Source organism: Carcharhinus amblyrhynchos, chromosome 5, assembly GCF_965287045.1.
Source record: "Carcharhinus amblyrhynchos chromosome 5, sCarAmb.v2.hapA, whole genome shotgun sequence".
In the NCBI taxonomy this organism is placed as follows: Eukaryota; Metazoa; Chordata; class Chondrichthyes; order Carcharhiniformes; family Carcharhinidae; genus Carcharhinus; species Carcharhinus amblyrhynchos.
Genome location: NC_137328.1, coordinates 124,375,523 through 124,392,470, shown reverse-complemented (window position 1 = coordinate 124,392,470; position 16,948 = coordinate 124,375,523). Strand labels below are relative to the sequence as shown.

The 16,948-nt window shown below is 45.2% G+C and overlaps 2 protein-coding genes across 2 annotated transcripts in view; both read right to left on the bottom strand.

Moving 5' to 3' along the window:
- Positions 1–12,957, bottom strand: part of LOC145343513 (uncharacterized) — a 37,910-nt gene extending 24,953 nt beyond the window's left edge. Inside the window, exons 1-4 of the mRNA XM_080189766.1 lie at positions 12,751–12,957; positions 9,814–10,161; positions 2,644–2,742; positions 1,433–1,472 (exon numbers count right to left, since the gene is read on the bottom strand). Of these exons, the coding sequence (XP_080045892.1) occupies positions 1,433–1,472; positions 2,644–2,742; positions 9,814–10,161; positions 12,751–12,859 (596 nt within the window). The 5' untranslated portion in view covers positions 12,860–12,957. The remainder of the gene's footprint in view (positions 1–1,432; positions 1,473–2,643; positions 2,743–9,813; positions 10,162–12,750) is intronic.
- A 94-nt stretch (positions 12,958–13,051) lies between these two features.
- Positions 13,052–16,948, bottom strand: part of znf131 (zinc finger protein 131) — a 61,501-nt gene continuing 57,604 nt past the window's right edge. The window contains exon 8 of the transcript XR_013886722.1: positions 13,052–13,161. The gene's annotated coding sequence lies outside the window, so the exon portion shown is untranslated. The remainder of the gene's footprint in view (positions 13,162–16,948) is intronic.

Here is a 16,948-nt window from a genome sequence, read left to right as displayed (position 1 = left end):
ATTCTCTCTTCCACCTTCTTCCATCAGGAAAAAGATACAAATGTCTGAGGTCACGTACCAACCAACTCAAGAACAGCTTCTTCCCTGCTGCCATCAGACTTTTGAATGGACCTACCTCACATTAAGTTGATCTTTCTCTACACCCTAGCTATGACTGTAACACTACATTCTGCAGTCTCTCCTTTCCTTCTCTAGGAACGGTATGCTTTGTCTGTGTAGTGCACAAGAAACGATACTTTTCACTATATTAATATATGTGGCAATAATAAATCAAATCAAAACCTCCTGCTTATGTTGTGCAGGGAGCAGATTTCTGAGGGTGACTATTACAGTTAATCAACCTAACGCTGTTAGAAATAAGAGTGGCACAGTGGTTAGCACTGCTGCCTCACAGCAGCAGAGACCCAGGTTCGATTCCAGGCTTGGGTAACAGTGAAGTCTGCACGTTCTCCCCGTGTCTGGGTGGGTTTCCTCCCACTGTCCAAAAGTCATGCTGGTTAGGGTGCATTGGCCATGCTAAATTCTCCCTCAGTGTAACCCAAACAGGTGCCGGAGTGTGGCGACTAGGGGATTTTCACAGTAACTTCATTGCAGTGTTAACATAAGCCTATTTGTGACACTAATAACATAGAACATTCCAACACAGTACAGGCCCTTCGGCCCTCAATGTTATGCTGAGCTATGTCCAATCCCAAGATCAAGTTATCCCCTCCCTATAATTCTGGAGTGCTCCATGTGCCTATCCAATAACCACTTGAAAGTTCCTAAAGTGTCTGACTCCACTATCACTGCAGGCAGTCCATTCCACACCCCAACCACTCTGTAAAGAATCTACTTGCAGTGAAGTTACTGTGAAATTCCCCTAGTTGTCAGACTCCAGCACCTGTTGGGGTCAATCCACCTAACCAGGATGTCTTTCAGACTGTGGGAGGAAACTGGAGCATCCAGAGGAAACCCACACAGACACGGGGAGAATGTGCAGACTCCCCACAGACAGTGATCCAAGTTGGTAATCGAACTCAGGTCTCTGGCACTGTGAGGCAGCAGTGCTAACCATTGCGCCACGATTGTTGGCAAATCTGGAGTCAGGGATTTAGAAGCAGTTGGTAAATTTTACTCAGTAACAATTAACCCGTCATTCATCTCTTGGTCTGTTTAGATCACTTTCCTCACAGCGACTGTTCATGTAACTGCCTTAAATGGACAAACCATGTTTGCAGTTATCACAGAATCGTTACTGCATAGAAAGCGACCATTCGGCCCATTTTGTCTGCGCCGGCTCTCCACATGAGCATTATGACTTAATGCCACACGCTTGCAGATGGTTTCTATTCAAATAACTGTCTAATGCCCAACTGAATGACTCAATTGAACAAGCCTGAACCAGAACATTCACTCTACCATGCCTGCATCAATAACCAAATCATCCTACCTTTCTGAAGATTTGGTGCACTCTATTAGCCATGAAGACCCTAAAGAGATAAAAAGTAATGAGTAAATATTTAGTTAATTTATTGATAAATGTGCTACGCTCCACCTTTGCAAGGGTGTCAGGCAAAATCATCTTGTTTATCAATATATATGTATCATTTAACTGAATATGGTCTTAAGTTGGATATGTTTCCTGAATTCCCTTACTTAAGAGGATGCTACATATCCCAGTCCGATATCAATCGGCGACAAAGCTGGATTGCCTCAGGCAGAAATCCCTCCAAAACTCAGCAAGCAAGAACAAAACATTTCTCCCCTGAGGAATTGTTTTATGGCCAGTTCTCTATGCATCTTTATCTATTTTCCTCACACATTCCTGTTTCTGTGATTCTATTAAAACTCTTGTTCATTTCAGAAGAATCTTACAGCACAGAGGGAGGCCATTTGGCCTATTGTAACGATGTCGGCTCGTTGGAGGAGCTTTCCAATTAGTCCCATTCCCTCAACCTTTCCAGATAACCCGGTAAGTATTTATTCTTTAATGGAGCTAATACATGGGGCAGCACGGTGGCACAGTGGTTAGCACTGCTGTCTCACAGCACCAGAGACCCAGGTATGATTCCCAGCTTGGGTCACTGTCTGGGTGGAATTTGCACATTCTCCCCGTGTCTGCACGGGTTTCTTCCAGGTGTTCTGGTTTCCTCCCACAGTCTGAAAGACGTGCTGGTTAGGTGCATTGACTCAAACAGGTGCCAAAATGTGGCAACTAGGAGATTTTCACTGTAACTTCATTGCAGTGTTAATGTAAGCCTTACTTGTGACTAATAAATAAACTTTAACTTTTAACAGGAGTTAATTGGACATCCAAAGATTAGAATGTTGTGAAAGGTGTTTCTGGAAAAAGATGGAGTGGGCCAGTTGGAGGGAAGTCAAGAGAAATGAAGACATTCTCAGGATGGTGGAGCAGGAAAGATGGTGCGTAAATATCACCCAGAAAAGGCAAAGAGGCTGTATTGGCAGGATGGTCAATGCTCACCAAACACACCAGCTCCAACCCCAAGCCTGTTGACCAATGACAAAATTGATGTCTTCAGAAAATGAGGAGAAGCGGAGAAATTGGTGAGGAAATAACACGATCCAGGATAATCAAACGTTATTGTTTCGAACACAAGGCATATAGCTTTATTGTACTTTATCCTGGACAGGACCCACCTCCTTTCTTCCTGTAGATGATGAAAATGATGAGGAGGATGAGCAGGAGAATCAGCAGTAGAATGGCCAGCAGATAGAATTTGAAGGTCTGTTCCTCTGCTAAACAGTAAAAACAATGCAGATAAGCAACATCTCAAACTCAGCAAGTGTTCACCTCTGAGCCATTGCCCCACCGCTGTCAGTGAGTGACACTGTCAGAAATATGGTCCACAAGCTTCATAATTTGAAAAGATGATCCAGATTGAACAGCCAATAATACAGTATAATCTTCTAAGTGAGACATTAAACTAAGCCCCAATCGGAGGTAGATGCCAAAGATCCCATGGCACTTTTCAAAGGAATTCTGTTAGCGTCCTGCCAAGATTCTTGCTAAGTCACCTGAATGAGTGGCCACAGCAATCAGAAAGGGGACTCCCTAGTTAGGGGCACAGACTGGCGTTTCTGTGGCCACGATTGAGATTCCATTGTGACTGAGCTGCTTCCCTGCTGCCAGGGTCATGGACGTCTGAGTGGTTGCAGGGCATTCTTAAGGGGGAGGGTGAGCAGCCAGAAGCCATTGTACATATTGCTCCCAACAACATAGGTAGGGAAAGGGATGAGACTCTGAAGTATGAATATAGAGAGTTAAGCAGAAGGGTAAAGTGCAGGACCTCGAGGGTAATAATTTCTGGACTACTGTTGGTGCCACTTGCTAGAAAGAGTACATAGAATATAGAACTTTACAACGCAGTACAGGCCCTTCAGCCCTCGATGTTGCGCCGACCAGTGGAACCAATCTAAAACCCATCTAGCCTACACTATTCCAGTATCATCCATATGCCTACCCAATGACCATTTAAATGCCCTTAATGTTGACAAGTCCACTACCGTTGCAGGCAAGGCATTCCATGCCCTTACTACTCTGAGTAAAGAACCTACCTCTGACATCTGTCCTATATCTATCACCCCTTAATTTAAAGCCATGTCCCCTCATGCTAACCATCATCATCCGAGGAAAAAGGCTCTCACTGTCCACCCTATCTAATCCTCTGATCGTCTTGTATGCCTCTATTGAGTCATCTCTTAACCTTCTTCTCACTAACAAAAACAGTCTCAAATCCCTCAGCCTTTCCTCATAAGACCTTCCCACCATACCAGGCAACATCCTGGTAAATCTCCCCTGCACCCTTTCCAATGCTTCCACATTCTTCCTATAATGCGGCGACCAGAACTGTACGCAATACTCCAAGTGCGGCCGCACCAGAGTTTTGTACAACTGCAACATGACCTCATTGTACATGGAGTACAATGTTGTACATGGCTCCGAAACTCAATCCCTTTACCAATAAAAGCTAACACACCGTACGCCTCCTTAACAACCCTATCAACCTGGGTGCCAACTTTCAGGGATCTATGCACATGGACACAGATCTCTCTGCTCATCCACATTACCAAGTATCTTACCATTAGCCCAGTACTCTGTATTCCTGTTACTCCTCCCAAAGTGAATCACTTCACACTTTTCTGCATTAAACTCCATTTGCCACCTCTCAGCCCAGCTCTACAACTAATCTACGTCCTTTTGTAACCTGCAACATCCTTCTGCACTGTCCACAACTCCACCAACTTTAGTGTCATCCGCAAATTTACGAACCCATCCTTCTACGCCCTCATCCAGGTCATTTATAAAAATGACAAACAGCAGTGGCCCAAAACAGATCCGTGATACACCACTAGTAAATTTACTCCAGGATAAACGTATCCCATCAACCCCCACCCTCTGTCTTCTTACAGCTAAAAGTCTGACAACACCAGGTTTTAGTCCAACCTATATATTTGATAATATACTCACAAGCTTTCGGGGTTAGCCCCTTCGTCAGGTGAATGGAGAGTTCTGGCCTCAGACAGAGCTTATAAAGCACAGACAGTTTAGAGATTACTGATTAGAATGCGAATCCTTACACCTAACCTGCTGTTCAAGACCTGAAGTGGCTGATAATGTGAGTGGAAGGAGCACTGATCACAGTTTAAAGAGATGTGTATTGTCTCCAGACAGTACAGTAAGTGAGGTTTTGCAAACCCAGGCAAGTCACGGGGGTTACAGATAGTGCGACATGAACCCAAGATCAGTTCCGCACACATGAGGACGGTCTCAACAGGGATCTTGGGTTCATGTCGCACTATCTGCTCCTGTTTACTCCCACAGTCTAAAAGATGCGCTGGTTAGGGCACACTGGCCGTGCTAAACTCTCCCTCAATGTATCCGATCGGGCGCTGGAGTTTGGCGACTAAAGGATTTTCACAGTAACTTCCTTTTTGATCTCAACATGATTCAAACTACTTACACATCCTTTCCCGGACTCATCATCCACCAGATTCTTCTCATTGGTGAATACTGACACAAAGTACTCATTTAATACCTCGCCCATTTCCTCTGGCTCCACGAATAAATTCCCTCCCTTGTCCTTGAGTGAGCCGACCTCTCCCTGGCTACCCTCTTGCTCTTTATATATGTATAAAAAGTCTTCGGATTTTCCTTAATCCTGCTGACCAATGCTTTTTCATGATCCCTTTTAGCCCTTCTTATTCCTTGCTTAAGTTGCTTTCTACTTTCCTTGTATTCCACCTTTATTTTGTGTGTTCCCAGCCCTAGCTTTGACAAATGCTTCCTTTTATTCTTTGACTAGGTTCACAATATCTCTCATTATCCAAGGTTCCCAAAACTTGCCATCCTTATCCTTGATCCTTACAGTAATATGCTGGTCCTGAATCCCTATCAACTTACACTTGAAAGCCTCCCACATGCCAGATGTTGATTTGCCCACAAACATCTCCCCCAATCTACATTCTTCAGTTCCTGCCTAATATTGTTGTAATTAACCTTCCTCCAATTTAGCACCTTAACTTGAGGACTACGCTTATCTTTATCTATCAGTACCTTAAAGCTTACTGAATTGTGATCACTCTTCCCGAACTGCTCCCCTACTGAAACACTGACCACCTGGCCGGGCTCATTCCCCAACACCAGGTTCAGTATGGCCCCTTCCCTAGTTGGACTATTTACATATGTTTCCTCCCTGCATCTACCCTAACTAGTCCTGTTAGAATTTTATAAGTCTCTATAATATCCCCCTTCATTCGTCTGAACTCCAGCAAAAACAATCCTAACCTGGTCAATCTCTCCTCATACATCAGTGCCTCCATCCCCAGAATCAGCCTGGTAAACCTTCGCTGCACTCCCTCGAGAGCAAGAACATCCTGCCTCAGAAAAGGAGACCAAAACTGCACACAATGCTCTCGGTGTGGTCTCACCAAGGCCTTGTATAACCACAACAACACATCCCTGCTCTTGTGCTCGAATCCTCTCGCAATGAAGGCCAACATACCATTTATCTTCTTTACTGCCTGCTGTACCTGCATGCTTACCTTCAGTGACTGGTGCACAAGGACACCCAGGTCCCTCTGCACACTCCCCTCTCCCAATTTACAGCCATTCAGGGAGTAATCTGCCTTCTTGTTTTTGCTTCCAAAGTGAATAACCTCACATTTATGTGACTTAGATGAAGAGATAGAGTCACATTTCTAAAAATGCAGATGATATAAAGTTGGATGTATTCCTTACACCCTGTACTCGAATTCCCTGGAAATAAGGGCCAACATTCCATCAACCTTCCTGATTACCTGCTGCAGCTGTGTGCTTCCTGCACAAGTCCTCCCCCACCAAGTCCGTTTGTGTTGCAGCTTTCTGCAGTTTTGCTCCATTTAAATAGTACTCTGTTCTTTTGTTTTCGTTTCCAAAATGAACAACTTCACATTTTCCCACATTATATTCCATTTTACAACTGTTTGCCCATTTAATTATCCTATCAATACCCATTTGTAAACTGTTTGTATCCCTCCCACAACTTGTGTTTCCACCTATTTTTGTGTTGGCTGCAAATTTGGCTACAGTACATTCTCTTCCTTCCTCCAAGTCATTAATATATATTGTAAATAGTTGCAGTCCCAGCACTGATCCCCACTGGTTACAGGTCACCCAACCTGAAAAAGAACCCCTTATCCCCACTCACTGTTTCCTGCCCATTTGCCAATTCTCTACCCATGCCAATTTATTCCATCCAACATCATGGGCTGTTATCTTATAATTTAACCTTTTCTGATGTACCTTTGGAATATTGTGTGCAGTTCTGGTCACCTCACTATAAGAAGGAAACATTGGAGAGAGCGCAGAGGAGATTTACCAAGATGCTGCCTGGTTTGGAGGGTAGGTCCTATGAGGAGAGGTTGAGGGAGCTGGGGCTTTTCTCTTTAGAGTGGAGGAGGATGAGAGGCAACTTAATAGAGGTTTATAAGATGATGAGGGGGATAGATAGAGTGGACATGCAGAGACTATTTCCTCGGACAGATGTAGCTGTTACTAGGGGGCATAACTATAAAATTCATGGTGGGAAATATAGGAGGGATATCCGAGGTAGATTCTTTACTAGAGAGTGGTTGGGTTGTGGAATGCACTGACTGCTGTGATAGTGGAATCGGGCGCTTTAAGAACTTTCAAGCGGCAGTTGGATAGGCACATGGAGCACACCAGAATGATAGGGAGTGGGATAGCTTGATCTTGGGTTTGGACATAGCTTGGCACAACATCGAGGGCCAAAGGGCCTGTACTGTGCTGTACTGTTCTATGTTCTGTGTTCTATGTTCTTGTCGAACACCAGTGTCAACACATCTATTGGTGGCCCTGTATCCACTCTGATTGAGACTTCCTCGAAAAGCTCTAATAAACTAATCAGTCACGATTTCCCTTCCATGAAGCCATGCTTGATTAGATTATGTTTTTCCAAATCTGCTATTATCTCCTTAATAATTGATTCCGACGTTTTTCTAACAATAGATGTTAAGCTAGTCGACTGATAGTTGCCTGCTTTTTGCTTCCCTCCCTTTTTGACTAGCAGTTTTATATTGGCAGTTTTCCAATCCTTCAGTACTTTACCAGAATCCAAGGATTTTTGGAAATTTACAACCAGTTCATCTACTACCTCTGTATCTTTATTTAGCTCAATCCTTTCCACATGCTTCCTTATTCAGCCCTAGCGTCTCTCCTGCACTTGAGATAATCTTCCTGATTTCTATTGCTATTCTGACATGCATCATCCTTAGCCAGGGTGCTCTAGCTTTGGATATCCAGTACTTATTTCTCATGGGTATGTACCTAGCTTGCAGCCTATTCACCTCTCCTTTCAAAGTCTACTATTCTTCATCCACCAAAATGCCTTTCCAATCAACCTACACCAGTACAACTTTTAGACTCCTAAAATTTGCCCTTTCCCAGTGTGGGAGCTTAATCATTGACTGATTCTTATCCTTTTGCAACTTAATATTGAACATTGTATTATGATCACTATTTCCCAACTGTTCCCCCACTCTGATATTTTCTACCCGGCCTGTCTCATTTCCTAGGACCAGATGCAGCACAGCTTCCTCCCTGGTAGGACTGGAAATGTAGTGTTCCAGAAAGTTCTCCTGCACACACGGCAGGAATTTCTCCCCTTCTGTGCCCCATGCTCTATCCTTTTCCCAGTCTACCTCAGGGAAATTGAAATCCCCAACTATCACAACTCTACTTGTCCTGAATGTATCCATAATCTGCTTGTGAATGCTGTCTTCTACCCCACTATTTAGGGGTTGATAATAAATAGCAAACAAGGTAACTGCTCCCTTCCTGATTCTCCACGCCAACCATATAGCTTCTAATTCAGGAACTCCATCTTGTTCTAGGGCAATGGTACTATCTTTGACCAAGACTGTTCCACCTCCTCCCTTGTTACCCACCCTGTTCCTACTAAAAACCTTATAACCCGGGTTGTTGAGTCCTCTTCTGGCCTGAGCCACATTTCTCTCAATGCTACGATGATTCAGCTCACCTCTTATGAGGGATGGATGTGACCTGAGCTCTTGATTCCATCGAACCGTCAGGTAAAATGGTACAATCTTACAGCAGCGAGGGTGGCCATTCATTGACACAGCTATCTAGTTCGCCCCACTCCCCTGTCCCTTCCCATGGCCACGCTATTTGCTACCCCTCAAATATTTATCCAGCTATGATTGAATCTGTTTCTATTATCTTGTCAGGCAGCCCCTGCCAGATCTGAAAACAAGGAGGCGCCAGTTGATTAATTATGTGTGGCATAGATTATACATTTAAATCAATAAATGATTCCTCAGTAGTTCCCACATCCTGGGCTGACTCAAGTGGTCTCAGTCCAGGAAGCTGCATTAGATTTAAGTGGTACAGAGGTTGGCACTGCTGCCTCACAGTGTTAGGGATCCAGGTTCAACACCCAGCTTGGGCCGCTGTCTGTGTGGAGTTTGCACATTCTTCCCGTGTCTGCATGGGTTTCCTCCGCTTGCTCTGGTTTCCTCCCACAGTCTGAAAGACGTGCTGGTTAGGTGATTTAGCCATGTTAAATTCTCCCTCAGTGTACCCAAACAGGCACCGGAGTGTGATGATTCAGGGATTTTCACAGTAACTTCAAACGTGAGCCTATTTGTGACCAATAAGTGAATTGCTAATTGTTCCCCCTTCTCAGTGTTACTATCTCCTGTCAGTAATCCATGTGTGAATGCAAATTTTTTTTGCACAGAGAGCGGCAGATAGCTGGAACATGCTGCCAGGGGTGGTGATGCAGGCAGATACGATAGGGATGTTTAAGGGGCTTTTAGATAAGCACATGAATATGCAAGGAATGGAGGGGTATGGAGCAAGGGCAGGCAGAAGGGATTAGTTTAATTTAGCGTCATGTTCGGTACAACCTTGTGGGCTGAAGGGCCTGTTCCTGTGCTGTATTATTCTAAGGTCTATGTTTTAATGCTAGGCTAGGACAGGTCCAGGGCTGTGATGCCTCCCACAGTCAAATGGGTACTTGGGGGTAATGCACAAGCACCAATGGAACTATTCTGGATGAAGGAGTAAACAACTTCTTTTTAATCACCTACATTGTCGCACTTTCACGTTAAATGTCAGTGTAACTTTCCGTTCTCTGTAGATTGGACGGAACATTATGTACATGTGTCAATGCCTTTAATATAAACACCTTCAAATGCACCTAGAAAGATCTGCACATACAAATTATAACCAATACATGAAGCATCAAAGTTGACCGAATCTGTTAGAACCTCAATGTACATCCTTACCATGTATGATCTGCAGACGTGTCTCATTCAGGATTAGATATTGATAATTGGGCGATGTGTACTCCACCAGACACAGGTAAGTGTAATTGTCATTCACCCTCAGCTGGTTTATCCTGATTGAGGCATTTCCCTCCTTTGGGTTCCCAATGAACTCGTATCGATTTTCACCATTTACAGTTATCCATGATCCATCTGGTTGGGCTCTAAATGTGACCACATGTTGATAGGGCTCCTTCCTCATCCAGCTAACAGTGGTCAGGGTGTGACTGTGGTTGGGTGTGAACATACAGGGCAATGTACCCGAATCTCCCTCAGTCCCATTCACCACGGGGTCATTTCCATTAGCACCTGAGGAAAGGACAAACAGAATGATGTATTCAGTGTGCAGAAATGTAGTTTCCATTTGTTATGTTTCTTTCAGCCTCACAGCAGAATGAATATTTAAAGACTCCACTCATATCTCTCACAGGCTGTTCCCACTCACCTCCCCCCCCCCAACTCATTTACAACTCCTTGATCACAGATACAGGATGGCACAGTGGTTAGCACTGCTGTCTCACAGCGCCAGGGACCCGGGTTCAATTCCAGCCTCGGATCACTGTCTGTGGACCCTGCACACTCTCCCTGTGTCTGAGAGGGTTTCCTCCCACAGTCCAAAGATGTGCAGGTTAGGTTGGTTGGGAATGCTAAGTTGCCCCTTAGTGCCAGGAGGATTAGCAGGGTTAATACATGGAGTTGTGGGGATAGGGCCTGGGTGGGATTGTGATCGGCGCAGGCTCAATGGGTCGAAAGGCCACCTTCTGCACTGTAGGGATTTTATGGAAGGTCCAATCAAATTCATTCATCCAGAACTTGAAATCACCCCCATTACTAATTGCCATTGTCCTTTAAATCACTTCAAAGTTTTCACCCCCACCTCTACCCCCAACCCCCAACCCACACTCCCCAACCCCTCACCCCCATCTTTACTTCCCACCCCCACCCCTACTTCCCCCACCCCAACCCCTGTCAAAGGGTCCTCCCTCACCCTGCAATGTGCTCACCCAATGAGACGTTATTGACTACAGCTCAGTCTTCAACATCATTATTCCCACAAAACTCATCTCCAAACTCCGTGGCCTGGACCTCAGCTCCTCCCTCTGTGACTGGATCCTGAACTTCCTAACTCACAGACCACAATCAGTCAGGGTAGGCAACAACAGCTCCTCCACGATCATCCTCAACACCGGTGCCCCACAAGGCTGTGTTCTCAGCCTCCTACTGTACTCCTTATTCAACTATGATTGTGTGGCCAAATTCCCCTCCAATTCGATTTTCAAGTTTGCTGATGACACCACCGTAGTGGGTTGGATCTCAGACAATAACGAGATGGAGTACAGGAATGAGATAGAGAATCTGGTGAACTGGTGCAGCAACAATAATCTCTCCCTCAATGTCAACAAAACAAAAGGAGATTGTCATCGACTTTAGGAAGATTAAAGGGGAACATGCTCCTGTCTACATCAATGAGGACGAAGTAGAAAGGGTTGAGAACTTCAAGTTTTTAGGTGTCCAGATCACTAACAACCTGGCCTGGTCCCCCCATGCTGACACTATAGTTAAGAAAGCCCCACCAATGCCTCTACTTTCTCAGAAAACTAAGGAAATTTGGCATGTCAACTATAAGAACATAAGAAATAGGAGCAGGAGTAGGCCATCTAGCCCTTCGAGCCTGCCCCGCCATTCAATAAGATCATGGCTGATCTGTCGTGGCTCAGTTCCACTTTCCCGCCCTCTCCCCATAACCCTTAATCCCCTTGCCTATCAAAAACCTATCAACCTGCGTCTTAAATATATTTAGCGAGGCAGCCTCCACCACTTCAACGGGCAGAGAATTCCAGAGATTCACCACCCTTTGAGTCAAGAAGTTCCTCCTCAACTCCGTTCTAAACTGCCCCCCCTTTATCTTGAGGCTGTGCCCCCTAGTCCTACTGTCCTTTCTGAGCGGGAAGAGTCTCTCCACCTCTATCCTATCCATCCCATTCATCATCTTATATGTCTCAATGAGATCTCCCCTCATTCTTCTAAACTCTAACGAGTACAAGCCTAGTTTATTCAGCCTCTCCTCATAGTTCAACCCCCTCAACTCCGGTATCAGCCTAGTAAACCTCCTCTGCACTCCCTCCAAGGCCAAAATATCCTTGCGTAAGTACGGCGACCAAAACTGCACACAGTACTCCAGCTGCGGCCTCACCAGTGCCCTGGCTCTCACCAACTATGACTCTCACCAACTTTTACAGATGCACCATAGAAAGCATTCTTTCTGGTTGTATCACAGCTTGGTGTGGGCTCCTGCTCTGCCCAAGACCGCAAGGAACTACAAAAAAGTCATGAATGTAGCCCAATCCATCCACAAACCAGCCTCCCATCCAGTGATTCTGTCTATATTTCCTGCTGCTTCGGCAAAGCAGCCAGCATAATTGAGGACCCCACGCATTCTCTCTTCCACCTTCCTCCATTGGGAAAAAGATACAAAAGTCTGAGGTCACATACCAACTGACTCAAGAACAGCTTCTTCCCTGCTGCTGTCAGACTTTTGAATGGACCTACCTCGCACTAAGTTGATCTTTCTCTACACCCTAGCTATGACTGTAACACTACATTCTACACTCCCTCCTGCCTTCTCTATGAACGGTATGCTTTGTCTGTATAGCTGGCAAGAAACAATACTTCTCACTGTATACTAATACACGTGACAATAATAAACCAAAACAAATCAAATCTCAAGAGGTAGCAGACCCGTTGTCCTCAGCCAATGCCTGCGGAACAGGGATCCCATTGGTGAAGGTCTTGCAGCTTGGACAGGGGGCAAACACGGGATCTCCCATTGGTGGGGGTTTTCCCATTGAATCCGGGGGGAGGCGGGGTGCAACAACAGCGCTGAACATCGATCCTCACCTCTCGGTATCAGAGTGGTTCCTTTCGGTATTTGAAACTTGTCAATGTTGAGCTCCACACGGCAGTGATATCTCAATGGGATGTCCTTCCGGCTCAGCCGCTCCATCATTATTGATAAATCGTTGTTATTGAGGTTCCCCACGAATCTGAATCGACTCCCCCCATCCCGCTGTTTCTCACTCTCACACGGTTCAGTCTGTGGGTGCTCTGTACCCGGATATGTACAATTAAAGATAATAACGTTCTCTGGGTGAACTTTATAGCCTGGGCGACTGGTGAACCATATCACGGTGCCGGTGGGTGTGAGATTAGTGGGTGGGTGGGTGAAAGTACACGGCAGGACAGCGGATCCCCCTTCCTCAACACTCACTTCATCCGCTACTGTCATTGACCAACGATTCTCAGAATAAACTGTGGAGACAGAGAGAGAGAGAGAATATTAAAACAGCGCAGGGACAGACATCAGTGTTTCAAAATCAATCTGCCAGTCTCTGTACTGGGCCTGTTATATAGTGAAAACAGATACAAATCATTCAGTCACATTGCGATGGTTTATAGGTGGACATTGGACTCTGGAGGAGTGAGCTACAGGCTGGAATTTGTAAACATCTTGCCCAGATTAGATTGAGGTATCTTGTTTCTTTGGATCATTTGAAAAGAGCCTGATAGTTCTCTGAACACTCCATTGCGTCAGGAAGACCACAACACAGGACCCTCACTACCCAGTCCTTTCCATTTACCATCAATTGTACAATATCCTCCAGTCAGATTTCAGCTAACCGTCTTATTTGTCAGACATGGCACGGCCATTGACACAGCTTGCAAGCCTCAAACTGAAACTTTAACCAATTCGTGGAAATTCTTCTGTCCCTTTATCTACAAGGTCAGTGACTGCTTTAGAGTTCCCATGTATTCCTTGTCCAGTGTCACAGGCCAAGGTGGGATAGGTTGGGTGGCTCCTCGTCAATCAGCACAGACACAATGGACCAAATGGCCTCCTTCTCTGTTGCAAATTTCCTCAGATTCTAAGAATTCTTTGGAATTCTCCATCCCAGTGAGCCATGGAAGCTCAGATCTGGAGCATCTTCAAGACAAGAGCCAATGAACTTTTGTGGACAAGGAGAATTAAGGAATATGGGAATGGTGTGGGCAGGTAGGATTATGATAGAAGGCCAGACATCATCTTGCTGAATGGCAAAGCAGGCTCGAAGGACCAAATATCCAACTTATGCTCCTGTTTCTTATTTTCTTATGGAGCATTGGCCGTTCACACCAGCAGGATTCTCCAGTCTCGCTGCAGTGAACGGCTGAGTGCCAAATCCTCCATCGTCGCTGGCAGTAGAAGTGGGACGTGAACGGTGGGAAAGTTCTGGCCAATATTTATTAACTTAAAAGAAAAGCACACAAGAAGGATTATAATACACAACAATGTTACACTGAAGTACTCTACGCACAGTATCTCATGAAGTTACCCTGATGTTTCCTGAACTCTGTTCCCAGGCAATATTATATAACTCATTGAGCTAAATCCAGCAGATCGTTACCACACACGGGTTATTTGTCCACATTGCAGAAAACTGTCTTCAGTTTCAGAGATGGTGAAATCTTCTCCATTCAAGTTTTGGATTGGAACCAGCTGTCCTTTTAGCAGCAACTTGTATTCAGGAGATTGGTTTGTACAACCGTGTGCAGCTGTGATTGGAGCTGCTGCCACTGTGTGCCTTTCTCCAGTCATTGTGCTATGGATACATCATTCATTCCCTTTGATGTTACCCACCCTCTGGACCTGGTTTATAGCATACAAGTGCCAATTTGCTCACCTCTCCTCTTTGGAATAATTTGGCACGTAAGCTATGACTTTCATCAACTTTTACAGATACACCATAGAAAGCATTCTTTCTGGTTGTATCACAGCTTGGTATGGCTCCTGCTCTGCCCAAGACTGCAAGAAATTACAAAAGGTCATAAACATAGCCCAGTCCATCACGCAAACCGGCCTCCCGTCCATTGACTCTGTCAAAACTTCCTGCTGCCTCGGCAAAACAGCCAGCATAATTAAGGACCGCACACACCCCGGACATTCTCTCTTCCACCTTCTTCCATCGGGAAAAAGATACAAAAGTCTGAGATCACATACCAACCAACTCAAAAACAGCTTCTTCCCTGCTATCATCAGACTATTGAATGGACTTGCATTAAGCTGATCTTTCTCTACACCCTAGCTGTGACTAACACCACATTCTGCACTTTCTCCTTTCCTTCTCTATGAACAATATGCTTTGCCTGCATAGTGTGCAAGAAACAATACTTTTTACTCTATGTTAATACAGGTGACAATAATAAATCAAATCAAAACAAATCAAATTGAAGTGACTTCCTCTATATCCTCCATCTCCCAAGTCACATAAACATTCACTCGTATGCTAATTTGCATTTCAAAACCCTTTCAGACAGCTGCCCTTATCAATTCCCCTTTTTATTTCATCCCAACTTTTTTTAATCTTAATTTTCATCAATTCTTACAGAAAAGCAAAACAGAAAAAAAAAACAAATCTAAGATAACTGTCATGATCTGAACTCAGTGTTGAGTCCAGGAAGCAGTAAAACACAAAACTGAAAAATAAGGGGCTGATCCTCCAGCTTACATTTAGCTTCATTGGAAAACTGCTAGAGGTAAGGCAGGACTTACTCAGTTAATGGTAGGGCATTGGGGAGAGTTATAGAGAAGAGAGATCTAGGGGTGGAGGTTCATAGCTGCTTGAAAATGGAGTCACAGGTGGACAGAGTGGTGAAGGTGACATTCGGCATGCTTGGTTTCATTCATCAGAACACTGAGTTGGGATGTCTTGTTGAAGTTGTACAAGACATTCATAAGGCCACACTTAGAATACTGACTACAGGTCTGGTCACCCTTTTATAGAAAAGATAATATTAAACTAGAACAAGTACAGAAAAGATTTACCAGGACTTGAGTTATAAGGAGAGGCTGGATAGAGTGAAACTTTTTTCCCCTGGAGCGTAGGAAACTTAATGGTGATCTTATAGAAGTCTATAAAATAATGAGGGACACAGATAAGGTAGATAGTCAACATCTTTTCCCAAAGGGACTAGCTTAGTAGCAAAAACTAGGTGGCGTGGGCTAAAGGGCCTGTTTCCATGTTATAAACCTTTATGACTCTATGACTGTATGACTCAGGGTCAAAGACAGAGGTCTGTGCGAGTGCAAGATGGAAAATTGAAATGAGAGGCAACTGCAAGTAATTTTCCTTTTGAGGCGATCTAGTGTACGCTCATTAATCTCATTTTGTTTCCCTGTTGATTTATAATCAGTCTGTGTGTGTGGATTTGGATTAAAACCGAGAAAACCAGCCTACAAGGATTTCCATTCTGTCCTTCATTCCAATCTTTTCATCCTCAACAACCCTTGCATCTATAAAGCTGAGGTCAGTCCATTGCTCAAGTACTGGGGAGGCTCGTCCAGCATCTATCTCAGATTTCTGAAAAATATGCTGAAGAAATTCTCACTACCTGATCTCTTACCCTCATCTCTATCACCCAACCTGTCTCTTCATCTAAACCTCACCTCAGTCACTGGACAGGACTAACGGAAATAATGGCCGTGATTCTCCCAAAAGCGCTGAACTGGCAGGAAAACTGTTCTAGATCCCGACTGTTCTGTCAGTTGAGCTTCTCACTCGAATCTCCACATTCTGCAGAGGTCCCAGTCGTGAATCTCATTAAAAGACAGGGGCAGGGCCTATTCGCACCGGAGTTTGACAGTTCTGGAACTCTGTGCACACGCAGTGGCCCCGATCTGTCAGCCTGCCCATTTGCTGGCCAGCCCAATCGCTGGCCAACCCGAGACCCCCTCGGTGCTGCCCCTCCAGCTACCCCACGTCACGGCCTGATCGCAACCTCCACAACAATTCCTGGGCCAGCCCTGAACCCTCCCGTCCCGGAGCACCCCGATGCACAGCACCTCTCAGCAGTGGCGATCCCCCTCACCCCAGCAGGCCCTCCCCCCCCCCCCCCCCCCCCCGGGTGAGACTCCCCTGGGATGCAGATTTCCTCCCCCTCCAGGCAGATTACCCACCTCCAGCCCATCCCAATCGCTGCCCTCCCTCCAACCTAGACTGATCCCAATGCAGAGTGGCAGAGGGAGCCCCTACCCATACCGATCATCCCTAGTCCCTGCCCT